This window comes from Poecile atricapillus, chromosome 13 (genome assembly GCF_030490865.1).
Source record: "Poecile atricapillus isolate bPoeAtr1 chromosome 13, bPoeAtr1.hap1, whole genome shotgun sequence".
Taxonomy (NCBI): domain Eukaryota; kingdom Metazoa; phylum Chordata; class Aves; order Passeriformes; family Paridae; genus Poecile; species Poecile atricapillus.
Window position 1 is genome coordinate 8,149,728 of NC_081261.1, and position 24,834 is coordinate 8,174,561.

General features: G+C 45.0%; 1 protein-coding gene and 1 long non-coding RNA gene across 6 annotated transcripts; one reads left to right on the forward strand and one right to left on the reverse strand.

Annotated features, from left to right (window-relative positions):
• The first annotated feature begins 183 nt into the window (after positions 1-183).
• Positions 184-8,422, forward strand: LOC131584187 (uncharacterized). The gene is made up of 2 exons (XR_009278677.1): positions 184-2,140; positions 2,663-8,422. It is a non-coding gene; the product is annotated as an uncharacterized LOC131584187 (long non-coding RNA).
• On the reverse strand, positions 8,242-21,235 carry MYOT (myotilin). Of its 5 annotated transcripts, XM_058849033.1 has the most exons (11): positions 21,078-21,209; positions 20,658-20,811; positions 18,775-19,377; positions 16,894-17,044; positions 14,901-15,002; positions 12,862-12,911; positions 12,168-12,300; positions 10,879-11,086; positions 9,841-10,006; positions 9,210-9,343; positions 8,242-8,837 (listed from the first exon to the last, which is right to left on the reverse strand). In XM_058849033.1, exons 2-11 carry the CDS (start codon positions 20,675-20,677, stop codon positions 8,665-8,667), a joined length of 1,740 nt encoding a protein of 579 aa, XP_058705016.1. In that variant the 5' UTR covers positions 20,678-20,811; positions 21,078-21,209; the 3' UTR covers positions 8,242-8,664. The 5 variants fall into 5 exon arrangements, with proteins under 5 accessions (XP_058705016.1, XP_058705017.1, XP_058705018.1 ...); XM_058849034.1 differs by lacking the exon at positions 20,658-20,811 and having other exon boundaries at positions 21,078-21,235; XM_058849035.1 differs by lacking the exon at positions 20,658-20,811 and having other exon boundaries at positions 18,775-18,951; positions 21,078-21,224.
• Between the last annotated feature and the right edge of the window lie 3,599 nt (positions 21,236-24,834).

The following is a 24,834-nucleotide window of genomic DNA, read 5'->3' on the forward strand; positions in this document are numbered from 1 at the left end:
TTAAAAACGAGTGCTGAGTCCTTTGCAGCTCCTGTTGATAGCTGCAGGGTGTTGTGAGGTGAGTGTTGAGATCACCACCATGTGCCCTGCTGGTGGCTCGGGTGAAACTGCATCTCCTGGAGCCGTTCTGCCCGTGCCGGCTGTGCGGGAGAGGAGCCCCAGCAGCTCCTGGACTGGCAGCTTGGATCACGGTCCTGCCTGGGCTGCAGTTCCTGCTGGGAGTGATGCAGGAGCACGCTGGGAGTCTGGCTCCTTCCTGCCCCAGCAGCAGCCTGGCAGCAGATGGGGCAGGGAGCCACCACTGGGACAATTCATTCACTGCCAGTGAACGCTCCCTCAGCTGAGCACGGCTGTTGTGTCTCTGTCTCCATGAGGATCTGTATCCCTGGAATCAGTACTGCAGCAGTCGCTGCTCTCTGTGGCCAGGAAACACTGCTCTTGCACACTGCTGTACACGCCAGAGGGTGCTTTTTCTCTGAACCAAACAGCCTTTATTTCATAGTGTGTTGTGGGTTCATAGAAAGTGATCAAGGTCTTGGAAGCTGATTCTTGTTGTATTCTGTGAAAATCCACCTCTCTTCAGCCTAAGGTGTGGCGGGGGCTGAAGAACTCCTGAAGGCGAAGACTCTGCTTGTGGATGTGTGGCACTGCAGGTACATGGGAACAAGAAACCGGGAAGTTGAGGGAGCAAGGAAAGGAGATGGAAGGCAGCCTTGGGCATGTTCTTTGGGTTGGGCAGAATAACCTTCCCTCTGATCACATGGCCTTTCTCTGAAAACGGGGGAAATTCATTCCTGGGACATTGGCCTGAAGAATGAACAATGTTCCTACCGGACTGTTCTACAATCCCCCGTTTTTCCTTAATTACATTATTTATTGGGTGAAGTTTGCTGTGACCAAGATGCTAATAAGAAAACAAAATTTCCTCAGAGACTGGTTTAGTGGGAACTGCTGCAAATTGATGTGCATTGAACTAAGATTTTAAGGAGGAAATAACTGTATTGAACAGTATTGGTCAAAATGGAGGAGAAGCATGTTTTTGAGGGTGCAAAAACTTGGTTATATTAAGAAGAATTATTACTGCAGAACCAGTTCTGAGATAAGGCAAGTCTAGAGTCTTCCAACCTTTTCCTCTTCAGATTTGTCAGAGCTGTTGTCGCTGCAGGGCACAGAGCTTGCAGGGAAAAGCCAGGCAGGGTGTGGAGAGGGTGTCCTGTGCCCCAGGGGAGTGGGGTGAGGTTGAGGAGTGCTTGAAAGCTCTTTTGGGAAGTTCTGGGAGAGGAAATGTGTCCAAAGGTTTTGAGGCTCTGTATGAGAGGGCTGCCAGCAGGAGCAAAGTTTGGAGATGCCAAAGGTGCCACACACCTGCTTTCTTGCTGTCAGGCTATTGAGTAATCGGGATCAACACATCCTCAGTGACCTCTGTGCTCAGGGCCAAGTGTCCTGGGCTACTGCCTGGCAACAAGATCCCTTTGGAGGGGAAGGGAGGAGGGGTTTAGTTGTTAAAACTGGTCCCTTTAGAAGAGGGTGGATGGATTGGTGTGGCCAGGAGATCATGGTACAGAATCAGTGACCCCTGGTGGGGGTACTGCTTACCCTGTTGGGCTGGAACTCCCCTCCTGGGACCCTTTGAATGCCTCTGCTCCCTTCTCCGTGACCCTGCTCCTCCACACTGGGATTGGACACAGGAAGAATGGAGCCCACGTAGCAGCGTGATAATGCAGGACAATGGCTTTAAAATACAGCTACTTGTAGGATTTGTGTAAGATTCAGGGGCTCTGGGGGCTGTGTGTCCTGCAGGAGCCGAGATGTGCAGCAGCAGAACTTGCCTGGTGCAGGGACTGGGGCTGCCCCGGCTTTTCCCGTGGCATCGGCCGGATGGCGCCTGGACGCGTTTTCCTTGTCCTGCAGCTGAGTCCTAGCGATAAACAGCCAGCAGTGACTGCCTGGGACTGCACATGACTTTTCTCTGGGGCTACGGGAATAAAGGGACTGAGGAATTAAAAAGGCTGTTCCCGAATTCCGGCGGGTACAAGGATGAAGCGAAGCGCCCTCTGGTGCCGACAGCGGTGAGGTCCTGAGCCGAGAAGAGACTTTGTGTTTTTCCTGAAAGCTTAAATTTATTCTTTTTTCTCTGAAGGTTACCGATACCTGCGGTAGGAACTGTTGAGAGATAAGCATTAACGTCGGCAGCTGATGCATGAACGGAGCAAGGGCAAAGGGAGCACGGATGTGAGGGAGCAGGTCCGGGATGCTGCTCGGGGTCTGCTCCCCTGGTCACAGCTGGGTCTCAGAGCAGCAGAAGTTGATTCATTCTGGCATCTGTAGAAGTGTCTGCCCAGAGCTCCAGCAGGGCTGGGCAGTCCTGAGAACAGCACCTGGAAGGTTTGGAGAAATGAGCCAGAAGCAATGGTTGTTATACATTTTTTGATGGTCCTGCTCCTCTTGAACAGATACGGGGAAAAAAAACCAAAACTGTGGGGGTGTGTAGTTGGTTTTAATTAAACTGCATGAACAGTCTGTTCCCAGCTGAGCTCAGACACTCTGCTATGCCCTCTTTCCTGAAGCTCTACTAAATCCTTCCCTCCCTGAGGGCAGCCAGTATAAAAGCATTTAAAATATCTTAAAATCACTGACTTTGTGCAGTTCTTCTGCCTCTCAGATTGTTGCTCAGTGAGGTTCCAGCAAGCACTGCAGCTGCCTGAGGATGGGAACAACATCTGCAGGAACAGACTCCCACACCCCGCTGGAATGCTGCACTGGAGATGTCACTCTGAGCTGAGTCTCTGTCCTCAGAGACTGGATACCCTTGATGAAGTTCCTTCCCTTCCTGTAGATTTGATAACTCCAAATTCAGCACCAGAGGGAGGTGAAAAAAAAAAAAAACACATCTCAAACAAAGCCAGCATGGCTGATTGGGACACTAGTACCACAATCCCTCCTGCAGGAAGAGATACATTTTTGTTGGGAAAAATGTTCCTCATCTGGCTGTAAGTACACTTTCCTTCTGGCCCTTCCAAAAAAGACAGGATATAGAAATACACATTTCTTTTCAGAGTGGAGAGAGATGGCAGGGATTGTTGTGCAGTAATGTTTACAGACAGCCTGGGGGCTTTTCCCTTTCTTCTTGTAGAAGTGATTTGAAAATAAAAATATGTTGTACAGACACAGACTTACCCCAGATATGGAACTGGAACAAAGACTGCAGGAAACCTTTTAGCAAAGCAAAGGGAAGTTGCAGTAATATTTCTTCTTGCTGTAAATGCAGCCTGTGATCCAATAGATTGCTGTGAAACTTGTTTGTTTTCCATACATCTGTTTCTGGTTAACATTTGGGGAAATGTCCAGCTCACAACTCTGTACAATTGCTAAAACTCCCTGATCTCGCCCTGCTGCCAATTCTACTGTTGCAGTGTATGACCTGGCTTGAACAAGATTTCATTTGACTTTATGGGTATAATTGGTGATTTATCTTTATTTATAGGTCTAGCTTTTGGTATTTCTATGATGTTAAAAATAGTATCCTATGGAGAAATAGACTTTGTAAGTCACAGTGGGGACAATTGTGACTCCTTTTGTGTTCAATTTCCAAAATATAAACAGGAGTTTCTAAGATTATAGGTAAGAATAAAGCCTACCTTTTCCTTAGCACTGTCTCCATTGGTTTGACCCCAGGGGTTAGGAACAAAGATAGTTCCTAATTTTGGAGAAGTTTGCACTCTCTGTCCAGAGATGAGCAGATGTATTTGCAAATAAAATACAATTAAATTAGGTGTCCCATCATGAAGGCAGTCCTGAATCAAGGTCAGAACATTTTGCCTCCTTCTGCAGTTAAGAAATAGTTACATTTTTCATAGCTGTTGGCTACAAAACTCTGACTGCATTCCTCTCTTGCAGCCAGGCTGTCTGTACAGGTCATACCTGGCTAACACTGGGTCTAGGAAAAGGCTGAGTTTAGGGAGGCTCTTTCCCTGTGGTGCTATCCCAGCTGCTTCAATGGAGACAGCTGCCCACGTACAAATTTCTTTTAAATGAGCTTGGAATTCTTATGACCCATGTTCATGAGGATGAGGTGATTTTAAACTCTGGAATCTTATAAACAGAATTCTCCCTTTGAGCTCCATCTTTGCAACTCACCCATGAGAAGGTAAAAGTGAACATTTACACTGTGCTTAGGAACACTGTGATTCCTGAGTACACAGAAAGGGAATACGAGCCAATACGTTTATCCAGGGAAAGAAGATGTTGACAGCACATTTACAACGTGTTGTAAAGAACTCACCAGGATGCAAGGAAACAGCAATCTGGATAAACATGGGCATCAGCCAGCAGCTCTTCCTTTAGCTGGGACCCTTCTGCAGTGCAGTCAGTGTTGGAGACAAGGGCAAGGAGGGATCCTGGATGAAAGCAGAAGCCAGGGAGACTCCAGTCCAGCTCCCTGCCCTCTCTTCAAGCTGTCATTTTGCACAGGGAAGATTGGATCAGCTTCAAAAGGCCCTTGGTTAGATTTGAAGAACCTGAGCTTTTTGGATGTTTTATTGCAAGCTGCATATATGAGACTTTACCAGCCAAACCTTCTGTGTTTGTGCTGTGGCAGTTCTGGGCTTGTGCTGTGCCACACACCACACACACTCCAGTTTTCCTGTGCCAGCTCCGCTGTGCTCCAGAGCTCCCCTGCTCTGCCAGGATTCAGGCGAAAACAAACAGGGTGGATAAAGAGTAGGGAGGACACAGAGCCACAGCAAGGCCAGAAAGGGGTTTCTGTTCTGGACCCTGGTCTGTGCATCCTCTTCAGGGTAGGACAGGTTAGACTGAGTCTAACCAGGCACAGACTGGGGCTCTTCTGCCTCAATGGCTCTTTAGCCAGTGCTGGCCTAGGCTGGCAAACACAGAGGTGAAAGCCAAGGGATAACTCACCCCCACAGCAGCAAATGCAGCCAGTTCTGGGCACTTCTGAAGCATTTCTTCCTCAGTTTTACTGTCTTTGTAGCTCCCTAGACCATGGGTGCCATGACAAAGAGGCAACACAAGACAAGGACACAGGAATTAATCACAACACGTGACTGATCTGATGGACTTCATGTAGGAGGTGTGTGGGGAGCTGAGAGCGGCCTCGGTGTCAGGGAAAAAACTGGGGGCTGGTGTTAAATACAACCCCTTTGAATCATCTCAGGCCTCAATTGTCTAATATTGCTAATAACAAGGACTAATAATACACTCTTTGACCTTGAAAAAGGCCAAATAATCTTTTCCAACAGCCAGCAGCAACCAGTGTACAGACCAGACACCAACTATTGCCAAAAAATGAGAAGGACTGATCTGGGTCTGTTCCTTGATCTAACTGGATTTCTGTATTTTTTATGAATTACTGTCTTGCCAGCTGCTACCTATGGAAAAGTGGCTGCACTTGCCTAAGGTACTCAGACTTTCCTTGTGTCTTTATGGAAACATCATGCCTCAGTAAATTTGACTTCACACATAGTAAAGCTAAGAGCTCACCTGATTATCCAGAAGAGGTTCACATTAGCATTGCATCTTGAGAAATACATATACATTTATGTTTATGAAATGCAAACAAGCTGTTGATTAATGCAGCTCTGCTTCCTCTGGAGAGCTGGCTGTTCTGCCTGAGAAACATCAACTTCTCCACACTCTCCTGCTTTGATTTAGATGAAGATATATCCTCCACTGTTGTACCTGCCCATAGATCCCAGTTCCATGGGGATAATGAGGGGGCTGAGGTGTATTTCCATCTCTCAGAAATGGGAAAACAAAACAGCTCAGCTTATGGAACCCAAACTGATATAAGACTGAACTTTAATTTTGTAATCCTTGTTAGTTCTTGTGTTCTTCTGCATGCAAAACTGACCACTTAAGACAGACCTTAAAGTAACATTTTTCTTTACATTAAATACTCACAAGATATGCAGCTTTAACATATTCCCAGTGCCTTTATTTAGTTGCTCAGTACCTTCATAAAGCAGCTATTGCTTACTAATCTGGATTTCACCCAACATGGGCTGGGTAGTTTATTACTTTAAAACTTTATTTCATTACCTTAAATGAAATAACTCTGGTTTACATAGATCATTGTTACTTAGGCATGTTCACATGATCTCTCATTGTGTTAAATCAGTGCTAAATGAAGTGTGTGAAGCAGAGCATTTCCAGAGTATTTTTGCCTGATTCCAATTTATAAAAGTGTGATTTAAATTCAGGCCTCCTAGAATTGATTTCTGCAGAGATGATAGAGGAGATAGGAACACTAACATGTGCTTCTGCTCAACTGGGCTCCTCTTTCCAGTTCTTCCTGTCTGTCTGCTATGGATTTCCCATGCCAAATACCCATCTCTAATGTTGGCACAAAAACAAATCCATGGTTTATCTCAATGTAAACAAGAGAAAAGCTCAGCTAATTGCACTCATGGTTCTTACTGACTGCAGAATCGTGGCACTTTCAGAAACATTTCTGTGTTCAGGCAGGATTACTTGCTCAGATTTATTCCTTAGACTGAAATCAGGCCTGTCTTCAGCTCAGTAATGATGTTTGCTGTATGCTAAAAAAGTGTGGAATTACAGGTAGATGGATCCAGTGTTGCTGCCTCCTTTCAGCTGCTGGACCTGGGCTACTCCCAAATTCCTGTAGCCAATATGGCTGTTGTTGTTTGGGAGGGTTAATGCTGTGTTGTGATAGCATTTCACCCAGCAAAGTCCATCCAACAGGGATCCCTTTGCAAACTATGAAAATATTTTTTATTGAAGACTTTTTCCAGACCAAGCCCTGTATTGAGTACATGATGCAGCAATTAGCTGGCCTGTTGCTTTCCTAGGCTGATTACTCAGAAGTATCAGTATTGTTTGTACCCAGAATTCCTCCAAATGCATTTGAAGGTGTTGGTTGCCTTTCTTCAGCTGAAAGCACAACATTTAGCACATGGTTTTCAGGGGAACCATGAGGTGAGGTTGCTCTGAACTAACACTGGGAGCTTCTCCACTTGTTTCTCTACAAGAAATCATATTTACAAGGAAAGCCTCGCCCTCCAGAAATCAGCTCCCAGAACTGCTCCTGTCACCCTCAGAAGAGGAGAGCTCCAGGCAAAGCTTTGGGACATGGCTGTGCCCAGCATGCTGAACATCACCAGAGAGAAGGGGCAAGGAGGAGGGGACACTCACAGGCTGAATTTAGAGGGTGACAACAGCTTCTAATCTTGCTCTACCATTTTCAGTTGTCACTGAGTGCTGCTGCTGGGAATTGGGAGCCATTTCCACTGCAGGGACATTTTTGGGTGGATGATGTGTGGAGTAAGGAGTGAGTACTGAATGAGGTGCAGCTGACACAGTGATTGCTGGTAAAGAGTGGGAGCCACCTCAGTTATTCCATGACTTGTGTGTAAAGACATCTGTCAGAGAAATGATGCAGACTTTCCAAGCTTCCAGTGGAGCCTGTGGGCAAACTGGGTACTGGGTTGCATCTGATCAACTCCATCTCCAAATGTGCAACAGGAGAATTATCTCAGTGTGTTTCATCACCTGGGCAGCCCAGAGGACATGTGTGGTGGTAGAGCTGCAGGATTTTTTGGGAAATTAATAGTTACTGTTATGCAGTTCAGATTTGGGGGGTTATTTAATGGTACAGCAGTGCAGGGTTAACTGAGGCCTCATTTTTTCTGTTCTGGAAGATGCTTGAGAGTTTTACTGACTGCACCTTGCTGAGGAGTTCAGGCTAGATCAACCCCCACAAATTTTCTTGTAGTAAGTACAGTTGAAAGGTCTCCAGTTTTGGTTTGCCGGAGTTCAGCAAAATCCTATTCCGTGGTATTTAATACTGTTTTAAACAAGGTGTCTGAACAGCAGCACACAAACCACTTGGGTGACTCAAATCAACAGCTTGTTGAGAGTCAACAGCAAGATAAGTTGCAACCACTCCTTGATTAAAGGAGGGAAAATACGATAGCCCTCATGATTCATATTATAGAGGGCAGCTTTTGGGCCAAGTGTGCAAGGAGGAGAAATATTGATGTTGCCTCACTGGCATTGGTGTAGTGTTAATAGGGTGTCGGCATTCAGTTTATGCTAAATATTTTATATTTGTCAGATGACAAATGACAGTGGGAACAGACAGGGGAGGGGACAAGTGGAAAGCTAAGGAGGGTAAGAATCCATCTTTCCCAGGCTGCAGCTGATGCCAGACATTCAAAAGTTGCTTTCAATACATCAAGCAAGGAAGAGTCACGGCTGATGTTGGTTATTTAAAATTTTATTTGCCTCTAATTTATTCTCATAAAAACACTCTAATCTATTTGGTTTAGTATTCAGACAGTACAGACTTCTTATATTATCACGTGTGATATTAGAGAAGCAGTACAAACCAATCTACCTTAGCATGTAACCAAGCACAGGTGGAACTAAGCCCACCCACAGTTGTAAAAACTAATTAACCTGCTTTCTTAGGCTTTCTAGTTAAAATGCAATACTCAGTTAATGGCTATAGTCACCAAACCATATAAATAAAATCTAACATGGTAAAACAGGAAGAGCTGAATGTGCAAGAGTCAAAGTAAAAATATGTAAGTAGACATTTTGCTAATTAGAGCAATCACCAGTTAACTGCATCTACATTGTAACTGTCTCTTATAGGTGTGAGGTTTTCCTCTTCATTTCCAGTTAAAGTTCATCACTTTCATACAGTCCAGACTGCTCAGCCAAACGCTGAAACTCTCCTTCTGGTGAGAAAGCTTGTTTCACATCCAGTCCTCTTCCATTAAGTGCCAAATACTTGCTGAAAGTTGGTCGAACCCGTAACTGCTTTGGGGCTGGAAGTGGCTTATTTGCGTGTGCTGGAAGAGAGAGAAAAGCCCTTTCAGTGCCTTCCCAGAGTGTAGAGAGACCCATGGCAAAGCAGCCCCATTGCTTTTTATCTGCAGTATATACCAGCAAGCCCTTGGGAAGAATTTAACAGACAAACCCATATCTCAGACACCAGAGATTTATATTCACCCTCTTGCTTGGTGTCAGGGAAATTGTAGTCTTTAAAAGTGCAAAAGGACATTCTACAGTGTCCTGCACTAAACAAAAGAGCTTTTCCCAGGTTAGTTACTTTTTGCCTAGGAAATAAATCCTCCCAGCAGTCTGAACTTCATGAGATTAATCTTGAGGGCCAGTTCTGATTATAAGATGCACTTTCTGTGGCACTGGGACCTGGAACTTACTTGCAACCTCTAGCCTGGCATGGCACGTGGCCACCCCTGCCCCGTTGACAGCAGACACAGTGTACCAGCCAGCATCCTTCTTGTTTGCATTATGGATCAGGAGGCAAATCCTTCCAGTGTTGTCATGGAGCAAGCTGAAAAATGAAGACGTTAATGCCTAAGTGCTTTGAGGGGGAAGGGGAGAAAGCAGAGTCAGTTTACATGCTGAGGAGCTGAGAAAGCCCCAGAACAATTCTTGCAGGGCACTGCACACCGCTCAGACATGAACATTTGTGGTAGTGCCACCAGTGATTCACATCTTGGCACCATGCAGGTGGATCAATGTGTAACCCCACACTGCACATTTCAGCCCTAAAGCTGTGCTTCTCCATGGGCATGGAGAATCATGGGCATCTACTCCTGCAGGTGCTCAGAGGGGCACCTGGGCACAGCTCTCTCCCTCTGTGCCCTCAAAACAAGGCTCTCAGCACCGTGCCTGGCCAGCACACGGGCCTGTGCCCTGTGTCACATATGAGGGGCAGATCCAGCTTTCCAGCCTGCTGCTTTTAGAGTCCAGCCCATTTACATTTGATTTAGCAAATACTGGCTGTTGTTTTCTAACACACCAATGGCCAACTCATCAGTAGGATACCTTATTCGGTCTGTATTATATTGTACCATTTCGTTGTTTCTTTTCCAGTAAATCCGAGGTGTTGGGATGGCAGAGATCTGGCACTCCAGTCTGGCTGTATCTCCTTCAAAAACCTTTTTGCTTTGTGGCTTGAAAATGAAAGTTGGGGGCATGTGATGTTCTTTTGCTAAATTAAAGAGGAGAGATAAGGAGGAGTTACTGGAAGTGTGGAATGTTGATGTCATGCTTGTTTTTTAAGACTTCAGGATGCTAAATCCAGGAGGACATGTGTTCCTCATTGCATCTCTTAAGCCTGCAGGCAGTTCCCATGAGCATAAGGGTGTAGTAAACACAGTCCATTTTAGAAGAAGAGTAAATTAACATATGTTATCAATCCTGGAAAATTAAGAACATCAATTAAATTAAATCCTGGACATCTCATTATATCTAAATATCCTGATAGAAGCCGCTTGAAGAAATACGGCATCCTAGATGTTACTAAAATAGTCTTGGAACAGGTAAGTTGATTTTTATTGCTTGAGCCTGAATACGTGGAGTGCTATGTGGGAACTGACAGTGGTCAAATAAGAGATTTTTAGGCTTCAGGCACTAGCTTGAGCCTGTGGGAAAGTCAAGAACACAACTTTCTCACTCTGGCCTGGGAACTCATAAGGAGGAATCCAAACAGTCCTTAGAGAAGGAAAACAACCTTTGCAGGTGTTGTTTGTTCCTTGTTGTTTACTTGCAAGAAACAGTCAAGGAGTGTTGTTCCTGACTGTCCAATGATGGTGATGTGTTAGTTTGATGACCAGTGAGAGTTTTATCTTTTCGGACCTTCTCGGAACTGTCTATAAAAGAAGATCTGGAAGAATAAAAAGTGCTCTCCTTTTGCAACTAAAGCTAGAGAGTCTGTGCTGTCACTTTCGCCGTTCCTAATACAGTGTGACAGTGCTACCTATGCTTCTTGTTAGTTTGATTTCCCAAACACAGGGAGGAAAGCAGTAGAATGCTGAGACTTTCCCTGTGTGGCCAGGGAATTATCAGGGCTCTCAGTCTTACCAATTACTTCCACTTTTACTGTGAAAGATGCTTCTCCTGCACGGTTGACAGCCACACATTCGTATGTGCCTGCATCAGCTGATTTGACTGCTTCAAAAATAAACGAGTGGAACCCCTTTTCTGACACTATCATTTTATGAAACTGATCCTGATGAACCATCCTTCCATTCTGGTACCACATCACATCTGGAGTCGGGAGCCCACTAACCTGTGAGGGAGAGGAGAGCAGTGAAAAGTCAAACACCTTTAAGATAATAAAATCCCTCCAATACTACAGAGAGTTTGGTGTTGATAGGTGATCAAACCATGTTTCTACTGTGAAACTGTACAATGTTGCCAACATCACATTAATATTCAAAATGTGACATTGCACAGAAAGGCTCATGGAGTGCTGTGGAAAGACGAGCTTTAGCTACAAGACAGTAGATGTTGTTCCTGCAACCCCCTGTTGTTCCCTTCTTGTAGGTGGCTTTGATCAGGCCCAAGATGCTCACTGTGGGTTCAGCCTTTTGTTCCCACAGCTCTCACTGCAGCAGTGCTGACACCCATAACTGATAACAGCTGTAAATAAGCTGTTCTGCAGGCATGCTCCAGCTTCTCCAGGTATGCAGAAGTTTAGGCAGCTATGAGGAAGATGGCTAAAGGCCACGTGTAAGTCTGGCCAGAGTTTACTGTAGCAAAGAGATTGGCAGTCATTAGAAAAACTCAAACCTATCAGGGAGAGCAGGGTCTTTTCTTACCCCAGGGCTGGTACAGGTGCCATGAAGTTTTAGGCCATTCTTGAGTTTTGTTTCTCTTTAAGGCATTTCCTTGCTTGTCTGCTCCAGCAAAGTACAGTTACCTCAGGGATGACTCATTAAAGGGAGGTGAGTCCTACACAGACCTTGCTGGACGTGTGTCCACTGAAGTAGTGGAGTCTCTGTGCAAAGCACAAGGTTCCCTGCCAAAATACCTTTTTTTCAGCAGGGCATTAATATTCATTCTTCGCAAGGAGGTCTAGAGACATTCTGCAGTGGTCTATGTATACCACTATTCATCTTTAATCATAATTTTATGCAGCTAATTCCACTTATGTTTTCCAGGGGAAATTGCTGAAATATTTAGCCATCTCCTGTTTCTTGGAGAGAAACATAGCCTGGAGAGACCCTGAACCATCTGCCTTTAGTGCTCTGGCTTATTAAAGTGCAAAGGCACTGCAGAGACCTCTCTCCATGCCCCACACCCCAGGAGGGAATGGAATGGGAAGGGAGAGGGTGGCAATGGAATTGGAAGGGAGAGGTTGGCATTACTTTGAAGTCGAGCCTGCAGAACCGCCCCTCCTCAATCACTACATCTTCAGGCACTTGTGTAAAACGTGGCTGAAAAAACTTTTCCTGGATTGAGTCATGTCCACGATCATCGCCTCTTGAGGATGGTCTGCTCCTAGAAATGGGACAGGAACAGTTAATTGTGTAAAAGCTACTGTAGCACAAGTGACATCAAAGCTCTGATTGCAGCTGGAGTCCCTTAACATGTTTAGGAATCGAGGACTACAGTTCTGGTTGGTTTTTCAGCTGTAAGTCATAACTTTTGATCAGCTACTTCTTTTGCTCAAGTTGTTAAATTCAACACAAAAGCATAACCTTCATTATGGCCTAATATCCAAAAGAATTTATGAGAAATTTGGCTGTGTTTCATTTTCATAATTTATATTCATTTAAATATTTATATTTCTTTGACTAGAAATTAATCTTATGGAATACAAAGAATATTTTCCCAATGTGCGTGGAGCTTTTAAACCTCTAATGCTATGCTTAGAATTCACTGGACTAGGATCATAGACATCATCACCCATCCACACATGGCAGCATTTTAGTCAAAAGGGAGTGAATTTAATAATTACTAATTTATCAAAATTGATAAGTAGTGAGATTAAACCAACATTGTCTAGAAATGTTTGAAATAAGATTTTGAAGACTAGCACAGCACAAGTTTTTGCTTTACCTTACATGTGTTGTAGGAACCTGCAGCCTGATGTTTTCTGCATTCTGGTGCTTAGGAAGAGAAATAGGAGAGGTGAGTTCACTTAGAAAGATTTATCTGTAGACTGAATGAGAAGCCATTTTGAGTTCATATCCTGACTGCTGCTTAAAAACAAAATTATTCTACTTCAGGAGTCATTGGGACAGGAGGTAGAGGAACTTGTATGAGGACCTGACACACTCTGTGTTCACCATAGGCTTTGCCATAGCAGAACTTCTCACTGCTGCCCAGGTGATGGGTGCAGCAGCTTTGTCTGGCACACAAAGTTTTCTGCCAGCCCATAACCTTTGTTAGAGAGGAGCAGGACTCCTGGCAATATCTAAACTGGGAGCTGAGTACAGAGTGTCCTTCCCCACAGCAGGAATAGAAGTGGAATTGCTGGCAAGAGCCTTGTATTGTGCCCACTTAAATATGGTACCAACAGCGATGGACACATGCTGAGCTGGAAAATACTTTTCTTTCTAGATCACAGCACCAGCTCAGCTCGCTGACAACTCTGCAATCACATGACTAAATCTGCTGAAGTACCCAGGATTGATTCCTGTTAGGAGCTTGGATGTTTGGAAAATGCGACTGCATTTGGTGCCAGTGACTTGTTTTAGCAGTGGAGTCAGAGAGAGCAAACGCTGCCTGGAAATTTCTGGAGTATTTGCATTGAGCCATTCCAATGTTTGGTTCTGTGCTCTGCAGCCCAGACCTTTGGAACATTTAAGCCTGGGTTTAAACTTCAAGCACACAGGTAGTTTTAAATTCAGGGGAAATATTGCGTGAATGAGCGTTTTGCTGGGTTGAGTTCAACATGGACTCCAAAGGCAATCGCCTGTATCTGCTCATTTACACAAATTCTGTACAATTATTACTTGTCCTGTGAATTGATGCTGTAGTGATGAATTTGCTGATTATTCTAATGACCTATTACATGGACTAAGTTTCTGAGGAATCAGGAGGCTGAATGAACCAGTGACCACAATATTTAAAAGTAAGACTGAACAATGGGAGTAAGATGTCCCAAACACAAGTCAATCTCTGCTTCCAGTGTTCTTTTTTTAAAGCAGCATTTCACACATGCTGAAAAGTTGTCAGTCATCCTGTTTTGACTGAATATTTCCTTGTTCTGTGCAAAAGACGAGGCTTCCCTTGCTCTCTGACATTCATAATTTTCCCTTCTTTCCTGCTCTTACCAGGTGATTGTTGAGGAGAAATAGCTCAAACTGTGTATTCCTCCTTTGCTGTGATTAAGTGTCTGTTCTATGCCGGAGTTTTGCTGAGGGCATTTTGGCAGGTGTGTGCCTGCTCCTGGCTCTCTGCTGCTTGCAGCAGGAGGGGTGTTTTCCTTCCTGCACAGCTTCCCAGTGCCACAGCATGGACATTTCCACTAACTTTGAGCACAGAAGTGCCAAAGAGAGCTTCTAACTGGTCTGAATAACCAACCAATGATGCAAGTCTTCAACTAAAACACTTTGGAAAATGCCAGTAGTGATAGATTCTTGTCTATCAGCATGTGGACTGCTGAAATAACTTCTTTGCATTCTCTTAATGATTGCAGCCCCCTGGAAGGGCTTAAACCCAACCAATCCCAGCCCAAGGCCATGACCTCTTGAAGCCAATGTCACTTATTCCAAACAGTGACAGGTGTAAAGCTTGCTGTCCTGGCCAAGCCTGCACTCAGGCTGTTGGGAGTGGGTACCTGGCTCCCTCATGGTGCTGCTCCCTGCCTGTCACAGGCACTGGGTACTGTGGTGTGCAGCAGCTGTTGTAATTCCTCCCTGGAGAGGTCATTCCTACAGATCAGCCACAGTAAGGAAATGGTGCCTCAGTTTTCCCCCTCTGCCATCACGCTGTGAAAACACCAAACCCCTGTCACGGAGAGCTCTGCCTTTGAGAGCCATCCCCTCACCTGCACTGGTACCAAATAAACCCCATCTCTGCCCCATCCAGGTACAAGCAGGCCACAGCACAACCACAGGAAATCATTGCCCTAGAGACAGGTCCCCAGTTACCTGTGCATTCTGCATGTTGTCTTCACCCTGTGTGTCCAGCACAGAGGCAGCATTTACTGGTCCGAGCAGCCTGCGAGCCATTCTTTCTTCATAAGTCAATCGCTGAAAGCAGAGTGGAGAGGAATTCCAGTCAGAAGTCCATTTACTATTTCACATCAGCTTGTTAAGAGCACATTAATATGCCACAAATTCAGGATGTTGTCAATGGAAGCAAGAGCTGACCAGAAGCCCCACGTCTGGCCCAGAGGGTTTGCAGTCTGCGATGCCAACTGAAGTCAGCCTCAATATATACAGCACTGAAATGCATAAAAGATTAAACTGCCTGTTCATCAAAGCCTCCCTAATGCCATCTGTGGCCTTCCACTCCTCCTCTTTCTCTGCTGGGATTATTTATGGGTAGCTGATGGCATCATCCTCAGAAGCCAGAGTAAGTCCCAGGGTACCTTTCTGTTAGGGCTGGGGAAACTTCCCAGGTCATTCAGCTGTGGAGCTGGAGGCATGAGGGATGCTCCCAAAAAAAGCAAGAGCCACACCAGAAGCAGGCACAGCCAAAGGGGAGCACCACTGCCCCTGAAAGCGCTGGGGAGGTTTATGCAGCACATCTGCAGGGTGAAATGCTGTGAGCTGTCTGGGGAGGAGGCAAGGACACATTTCGGGCATGACATAGTAAGTTCCAACAATCTGGATGTGTGTGACACACAGGGATAAAAATGGGAAGAGCTAAATTCAAGCTCAGTCAGTTGGGTTACATTAGAAAAGTATGTTAATGCCCTGAGCACCAGAACACCTGACACTTCACTGCCCACAAAGTTTAACTTGGGTTTGGATTTTTGTGACACAAGGACAAGCTCTGACTGAATTTCTACTCTGTGCAGAGACACATGTGTCTACTGCTGGGTGGAGAAAGGTGTGGGAGCCTTGTGGGACTTTTCTTTAGAAGAGAGCACAAGACCTTTAGCAAAACCTGCGAGAGCTGAATATCCCTGAGGTCCTTACGTGTGTATCAAGTGTGGCTGAGATTGGCCAGTTGGCTCAGACGCTGTTGGAGGACAAGGGGAGGAGGACACAGTGGTGATTGCATAAGCCTTATTTTTAGCCTGGCTTCCTATGGGAAGAAAAGCTGACTTGCTGTGACAAGCTTTCCTACAACACATAGGACATTCCTGTTTAGGAGCATATTCAGTCTGATTTGACCTATTTGTTTGCCCATTCAGTATTTAAAATTACATATATGACACAAACCTGTTCTCACTGATGATCATGAAAATACTTCTTTCTACTTCAGGGGAAAGAAGATGGAAACTTTAAACTCTGGGCTTTTACCAGTCTGCCTCCAATCAGCAGAAAGGCTCCCACATTAGAAACCTGCCTGCTTTAGCTTGCTGCAGTGGACTTCCCTACTGGTAGCAAATTTTTCTCCCAGATTTTGATTTCTTGGTGAAGGGAATTCCATTGTGACCCTCTGCAGAATAAACATATAAGTACTAAGAAACCTTCTTATAGGAGACAGGCTTTATGAAAAAGCTCATGTAATATCTTTCTTTTATTGTTGTTCATATTAAAAAAAATATTTACCCCATTTGCTGGTGGTCCTTAGAATGAACTTATATTCCAATATGCAATTTTTTCCCCAGGCTCTAATGATTTTTGAGATGTTTATTAACCCCAGTATTGAAAACCAGGCTGTAGTCATGTCTAGAGAACTAAGGCATCCTCCTTGGATTTTTAATTTTCTGAGGGTGTGATGTTCCACAGGATCCCCAGAAGACAGCTCTAAAGGTATTCCTTTTTGCTTCACACTGAAAGAATATTCTGGTCATAAATGGTTTTTGCTGCCATGGGATCTGTTGAGGTTCTGAGTAAAGGTCTTTGGGCAGTGCTGCTCCTGCATTTCCTTCTGCTTTTATCTCAGTTTGGAGCTCCAGCCTCTGGGGTAGTAGGAGCAGTCTCTGCAACCCCTCCTTGCACTACTGAGAGTTCTTTAATCCCTTACCTGGTTGCCATTCTGGAGAAGGCTGTCTTTGCATCGGAGTTTCTTTTCCAAGTCCTGAATGAGGGCCTCTTTTGTTCCTCGAATTTCTTGGTCTGATGTCTTTGGCGTAGAGTTGATGCTGGCTTGTTTGTTATACATGGGCTGTGAGTAACTACTCATGCAGGAAGAGAAAACAAAGTTATTCCCACAGGCCTGCTGGATTATTTACTGCAGCTTCACAGAATGCACATGAAAATGTGAGCCTGTCTCCTAAAAACTGCAGTTCAAATGAACCCACAAAGCATCTGGGAGGTGAACATGCCAAGTTGGATAACTGAGTACCAAAACCTTAAGGGGAAGAAGCATCATGGTGCAGCCAAATCCCTGTGTGTTCTCCCACAACACTTGTTCAGCATCCCTACATCCTGCAGAGGCCCCTCACAGCCTGACCCTGCAATCCATACAGGATACAACCAGCTCCTGGAGCTGGGTACTACATTTGATTCTGAAAGATGCTAGGTAAAGAGAAGCATCAGAACAGGTTCAAAGGTCTGCTGGAGGTCACAGCACTCTGTGCTGACAGGCTCTAACCTGGTTTGTGACTTGCAGTGGGGCCTCCTATGCTGTGCTTGTGTTCAGAAATTATTTCTATTCCAAATCCTCTTCCTCCTGTTACTGGGGAATTTGTTCTGCTGACAAGACTAGAGTAGGAGAATTATAATTCCAGAATACTCCCAGCCCAGCTTGGCCTTAATGCAAGTTATAACTTTAAAACTTTAGTGATTTTCCCAACAGATTAATACATCTCATGTCCCTGTTTTCCCATTAGTAGTGTGATTGGGAAAATAATTCCTCAACTCATCGCATGTTGCAGGTAAGAGCAGCTTATATGAAAAGCATAGTGAAGCACCCAAGCCCTTTGCTATTGAAACAAACAACCCCACACTACAAACACAAACCCCAGCAGTCACTCCAGCTGTGTCCCAAACTCCCCACACTCCTGCAGGACTTCAGGAAATGCTCCCCAGTTAACCCACCCTATCTTACCTTTCCTCTTCCCTCAGTGCTGTGATTCAGAAAACAGAAGTATTCTGATTTCCTGAATGCAAACTGACACTTAAACCTGGTTTTATATCCAAGTCAGCAGGACCCCCTGCCCCTATCAACTTTCCAATATCTCACTTTGTGCATATTCTACCCTGACTTTCCCCAGGACCTCCAGCTGATATTGGCAGGAGTACAAGTTGGTGAGAAGGGAAGGCCTAGCTCCCTTTGAGATCTCACTGACCTTGGAAGATATTTGGACTGCAGCCCAAAGGCAAAATGATATAATACATATTCAGGAAAGAATTTAGTCTTTGGTCTGAAGGGGTAAAATTTTCAAGGGGCTGCCTTTCTTTTACGTGTATGATTAATTAAAGGGGTATTGTAGGTGAGTTTAGATCCACATCATGATGTGGAACCTGACAATATCGCTGAGACTTGCTAGGACTCTCTAAGTTGTTTATGTGTGGGGAATACTACTGCCTTCCCCCTGTCTCCTTGTTCATTAGCCATGTTTTTGGAAAGAAATTAATTTGACTGGGTGCCTGTCTTCTGTTCTAAATAACCTTAAGAGATTTCTGTCAAATGAAATGAAACAATTCAAACCAGCTCCAGAAAACTCACACAGCAGCCTGTGACATGCCCGCTGTAGTTTAATTCCCACACAAGGGCAAGCACTCAGTGTCCTAACCCGACTCATGCCAAGTTCTGCCTTGAACACCAGCAGTCAGTGGGAGCTGTGCCATCGGCTTCAGCCAGCCTGGTGCCTTCCCAGGGCACTGGGTTTGGGATGGTCAGTGCTGGGGACAGGCCAGGCCACAGGGAAGCAGGGCAGGTTAGAAGCCAGTGGATACTTACTGAGGTTCCATGGGAGAAGGAGCTGGGCTGTTATAGTCGGGCTGCGAGGGGAGCACTGAGCACAGGAAGGCTGCGGGGGATTGGTTAGGCATGGGTAGAAGCCTCTGCCCAGATGATGAGCTAGCAGGAGACTGTGCAGATGCAGGTGTGATGGGATATGTGGATTCCTTAGGGGCACTACAGGAAGGAGAGGAGAGCGTGATTGAAGAGCTCAGCGATGACGAGGAGGAGAATTTCTGCCCGCTGGGGTTACGAGGCTGTATGAGGATGGAGGACTGTTTGATTTCTCTGCTTGACTCTGTAGAGGTTGCAGGTCCTGGAGGCTGCTGTTGCCCTTGACACACACTCTTAGACTGGATAAAGTGTTTTGGACGTTCGTAGTTAAACATGGTTGGTTGGCACATAGATAAAACGGATGGGAGAGTAGGGACACTCATAGGAGAGGTTTCACGGCTGTCCTGGGTTTTTGTTGGTGACAATTGGCTTTGGATAGGTGGCTGGTAAAAGCTAGGTGGTAGGCCACAAAAGTTTTCTTGGCTGGGCTCCTGGATAGAATGGAACCCTTGCCTTGCAGAATAGAGGCTTTCTTGGAGTGGATTTTCCCTTAAGGAAGACAATACAGATAAAATAAATTGTACGTCACAAGCTGAATCACAAAAATACTGTGTTCTGAGCAGTCACTAACAATCTAAATACTATGAAGTTAAAGTTCAACTAAATTAAAGCCTGAACTTAAAGTTATATAGGATTTGTTAGAACTGTCCCATGACTGTATGAACATTTTGGGTTACGATAACAAGCTATGCAGTCTGGCTCCAGTGCAATGACCACCATGCTTGTCTTATATGCCAGAGCTCAGTAAATTCTAAAGGAAATAGCAATTGTTTAACCACCTGCCTAAGTCTACAGATAAACACAGATACTACTGCTAAGCCAGGTAATTTCCCGTGTATCATCTTAACTAAAGATCCCTGGATCCTGCTGTTTTGTGCCCTGTCAAAATTCTAAATGTACTATTCCCCAGAACCAGCTATCTCTGCCAAGAAATTTCTCATACCATAGGAAAGCACAAAAGTTAACTTTCTTTTAAGTCTAAAACTAAACTTTTGAAACCAAATCTCCTGAATTCTTCTCTAATGGGTTTTGAATTCAGAACTTCTAATATCCAACTGAGATTTTGGATTAGAATGCCAAGGACTGTGTGTCTCTGTTTGAGGTGATTTCCTGAGATCTGTTATTAAGGCTGCTAATTGCCAGAATGACATGAGCTGCAAGATGGGGTAGGGCAAGCTAAGCTGCTCAGAGTCCTGCATTTATTTTGCAGGTATTTGATATCAAAACCTGGGAAATTTCATAGAGCAAGCTTTTTAAAACAGACAAACTGCTTCAGCTCCAGGATAAATAAATAATCCCCCTAAATAAACATAAAGCCACTAATAAAAAAAATTAAAAATTAAAAAATAAAAAAAAAAGAGAGAATATAAATCCTCACAGTTACATGTGCTGGAAAAAATTGTAATCTTGCCCCACTGAGATCAGCTGTTTCACTGCTATATATACCCGGTATATTGTATTCCTCTCGTTGGAGAGTCTGGAGAAGGGCTCCAAGAGGTCATAAATTCCCATGGGGGAAATAACTGGAGAAGTTGCTCTGATATTAAAGACTCAAGGCTTTAATTTCTTAAAGGTAATCATCAATATTAGTTATGAATTAGTTGTAAGTAAACAGAAGCCTAATAGTAAAAATTCCCTAACTTTTCCCTTGTCATACTCTCGGAATTTGAAGCTGGCTCAAATTCTTGGACCATGTTCACACTAAGTCCTCATTCACTGGTGCAGAAAACTCATTAAGTCTTGTCTTTATCCCATTTTTACATCACTACCTGTGCACGGATTTGTACATTCACTGTACCACAGGCTGTGGACAACCACCAGCGTTTACTTTGTTTTCTAGAACACTACACTTAACCAAGCTCTGATGCGCAGCGTCACTTCTCACAGCAAGGGATAAGCCATGTTCTCCTCAAATCATTCCACCTTGATTTGGGAGGGAAAAAAATAAATACAAAGAGACATTTCACCTTACAAGATGAAAACAGTAGGTAATAACAGAGACAGTTTGCCTGTTTAAAAAGAAACCCAGGTTTTTGGGTCTGCTGCCTCCCACGTTCCCTCTGACACCGCCACACCCTCCAGGTACGGTGTCACCTCAGCATTCCCTGCTCGCTGCAGCCCCTCACGCCACCTCCCTATCCAGCTTCCAAGTGAAAAGTGACGTGGAAAACCCCGAACAAGCACCTTACCTACAGCCTAGGAGTTGTCACCTGGGCCGCGGCCGGTATTTTGGGAAGGCGATTCACCGGCCCGGGCTGTCATAGCCGCTCTCTGCGCGGCGGTACGAGACCGGAGGCTTTAATGTGCTGCCAGCGGTGACACCGCGGGCCCGGCCTGGCCCCGGCGCCCGCGCTGTCACAATAAGAGTCTCGGCAGCGCGGCCTGCCCGGACCCTGCCTGAGGGCCGGCCCTTGGGCAGCTGCCCGCGGCCAGCGCTGGGGCCGCCCGGCTCTCGGAGCCGCTGCTCCCGCGGGTGCTGCTGCTTTGGAGCGGCCATCCCGGCTCTACCCCCGGCTCTACCCCCGGCTCTGTGCCGGCTCTACCCCCGGCTCTACCCCCGGCTCTGTCCCCGCTCTGCCCCGGGGCGCTGGGGTGGCGGTGGGCACAGCCCTGGCCCCGGCTCAGCGCTGCCGCTCCCGGGAGCGTCCCCGGCACAGCAGAAGGGGTAGAACTGAAGAAGTCTCCAGCTTTTGAAAAAGCAGGTGTTGTGCCCACAGCACCGTCAGGGAGCAGCGAGCAAGGACCGCTGCAATATGCTTGAGCGTCCCTAAATCTCATTTTTCTTATCCCAAGGAAATTCTCACCCGGAGAAGCTGTCATTGACCCATCCCTGGTGTTCAAGGCCACGTTAGATGGGGCCCTGAGCAACCTGGTCTAGTGAAAGGTGCTCCTGCTTATGGCAGAAAAAAAAAGTCATCTCTTTTCTTTCCAGCCCAAACCATTCCGTGGTTCTAAATTCCTAGTTTAATTCATTTACTAATTGCAGCCAATTGCTTCTGTAGTCATGAAACTCTGGTACTGATTTTAAGGCTGTTCATTTAAAGGCAACAGATACTCGTGAGCCAGGTTTAAAGGTGATTGAAATCCCTCCAGCCGCAGACCCGAGCGAGCCCTTCCTCCGTGCCCAGGGCCACCTTCCCCGGCGCCGGGGCGACCCGCAGCCCGCTCCCGCACGGAGCTGGGCCAGGAGCAGCGGCGCTGCTCGGGGATGTGTCTGAACAGACATAAACTGAGCAACAAAACGAGCCTTCTGGAAAGTAGATGATAAAAATACTGTCAATATTAACGTTTTGCTGTTTGTGTTTGTTATTACGCTATTATATTAAGCTATTTACTTGGATGGAAAAAATGCAGCCGTGGTGTTTTCACGAGAGCAGCAGCAGAACCTGCTGGTAGGATAGGTGATTCGTATCCCTTTAATCACCAGCTTCAATGCCTAATTACATCTTAAATTAACATTATAGTGTTTTAAATATCTTAATTATACCTTGGCAACCCTCGCCTATTGTTTAAAAGCACCCCAAGCCTGGAAGTACCGCAGCTGGGCTGTGTGTGGGCTCCCAGCTGCTCCCATCTCCCTTCTCTGTGCCCGTGACTCTGTCAGCACAGCATCTTCAAGAGGTTAATCCACCTCCAGTGTTTGTATTCAAGCATCGCCCCATCGCTTGCGAACTAAAACTGCAGAGCAGGTGTTAATTGAGTGCTAATTTATATAAATTCCTCGCATGAAAGTGATTAAGGGAGGGAGTGCGTCCCTAGTTGTTGGAGAGATTATTTGCTTTTTACGTTAAAAAAAAAACCAACAAAAAAACCCCAAAAAATAAAGTAATTAAAAAGAAGTGGTTTGTACAGAAAGAGGCAAGTACTTGAAAAAAGAAAAGTATCTAGCTGATATCATTGCCCTGCAGGAAGCTGTGAGCACGATAAAGGTCAGGCTCCAGCTCAGACAGGCTCCCTGGCTTCCCACCAAGCTCAACTTTGCGCTAAAGTTGTCTGCAAGGCATCAGTTTAAGGACAGTTTTATACACTTAAAGACTGGGCACAACCGGAACAGCTTGTGTGAAAGAGAAGGAAGAGAAAAATGTGACATCCAAAAGGTAGGAAAAAAGGTGAAAGAACTGGAAGCTGAACTGATGAAGGCAAAGGAATAAATCTCATCTCCTGTGCCAAGTAACTTAATAGTGCTGTGACCAGCACTGCAAGGTGTCAGAAATCAGCTTTTCTGCCCTGCTTCAGTTTACTCTCTAAGAATGGTGCCCTGCTGTTTCTGATTGGGCTCCTTCTCCTCATTGCTTAAGTCGTATAGCAAAAAATGTATACAAAGAGTTAAGGATCTGTTGCTTATTAATTAAGATAGTTAAAAGCTACCTAAAATACCTGGCAGTATATTAGTGCCTGAAGCCTCTTTTGCTTTGATTGAGTTTCTTTAATGAAGTTAATGATCAAAAATGGTTTTATTCTACTTCTTCAGGGCTGTTGAGGACACTGTAAGCTGCAGGTATAAAGGGCTCAGAAGGGAGTAGCTAGTAGTGACAGCCTTGTTGAATTGCATTTTCTTGCTTTTGTGGAGTGCCTGTTGCTAGGCAATAATTGGGAGAATATGGGTACAAGAATTTAATTCACTTTAGAGCTATTCCCAGTAATGGCTTTGTTCTGTCATTACTGCATTTGTTGGTATTTGCCATTGGTAATACACTTGCAACCACATACACTACATGAGGGAATTATATGCTAAATCTGACTAACAAGACAGTTATTTTACAGCCAGCCATTAGCCATGATTGCTGAGTTTGAGGTAACAGCAACATTTACAATGCTGAGTCACATTCGTAATGATGTTTCAAAACACCTGGCAATATGTCTGTGGGATTTAAAGGTATTTAGATTCTCATAGATGAGTATATCTGAAAATTTTAATAGTTTCTGTATTTTGAGATGTGCCTAAAGTCTGGTCTAGTTAATGCTTTTTGTTTGCATTTATTTATATATATCTATATATACACACACATATATAACCTACATTTTTAAAAGCCATTACATAGCTGATTTTGGTGGCGTCGTAAATCCCTTTATGCATTAGGGTCTGCTTAGGGTCCCAGCTGATTTTCCTGGAGTGAGCCTGGATTTCATAGAAGGGCTTGAAGCCAAACTGAGAGCTTCCTCTTAATGATCTGCATGCTGGTTATAGAAGCATAGCTATTTTTACTCAGTGATTTTACGAAAAAGTAACTCTCCTGCATGGAGATATCTATATTGAAATATGATCTCTCCCATGGTAAAATTTGAAAGAGGGTGTTCAGAATAGTAAAAATAACTGGTTTAGTTAAAATGGTTGAGTACATCCAAAAATAATCTCTAAGCCAGTGAATGCTTTCTGTCAGGGACAGCCGTTTCCACACTCTGAAACAGGATCACTGCAGCTGCAGGCTGGCACTCAGCTGGGAGAGAAGGCACACGTCTGCCTCCACGTAGCTCTCACTGTCACTAGCAGGTCTGAGGGAATCCTCTGCTGGGCTTGGATGGCTGAACTGTCACCATTTGAGGTCATTATTATGTCTATAAAGCCCTGATAAGCCCTCCAGAAATGGAGATGACATCACCAATCTATGCATTCTAACCTGTTTTGTTTCTCTGGAGCAATCAAAATGCGCTAAGTGTATAGCAACTTGAGAGCTGAGTTTGGGATGGAAATTAGATCAAGTCTTGTTATAAAATGGAATACTTTATTACTGCGGGAGAATATCCATCTCCTGAGTGGAGAGTGTCCCTACCATGGCATGGGGCAATTTTTCTTCTATCCAATGAATCACTGGTTCAATACTTTTCCTCCACAGAGTGCTTTGCAGGTCCTGTCTGCACCATGCTTACAAGATCTTGATTTTATTGCTGTCTTTCAGAGTAGGAAACAGAAACATGAGGTGATGCCACTTGGCCAAGACCACCAAG

Bases quoted from the DNA above. Each gene is read 5' to 3' on its own strand.
- MYOT (XM_058849033.1), bottom strand. From the start codon at position 20,677: ATGTACAAATCCGTGCACAG. The intron at 10,007-10,878 runs GTAAGACTGAGA...TCTTTAATTTAG, and splicing joins AGTAAAAGTGGAAGTAATTG to CAAAAGAACATCACATGCCC. The intron at 8,838-9,209 runs GTAAGTTCCAGG...TCTCTCTTCCAG, and splicing joins TGCCAGGCTAGAGGTTGCAA to CACACGCAAATAAGCCACTT.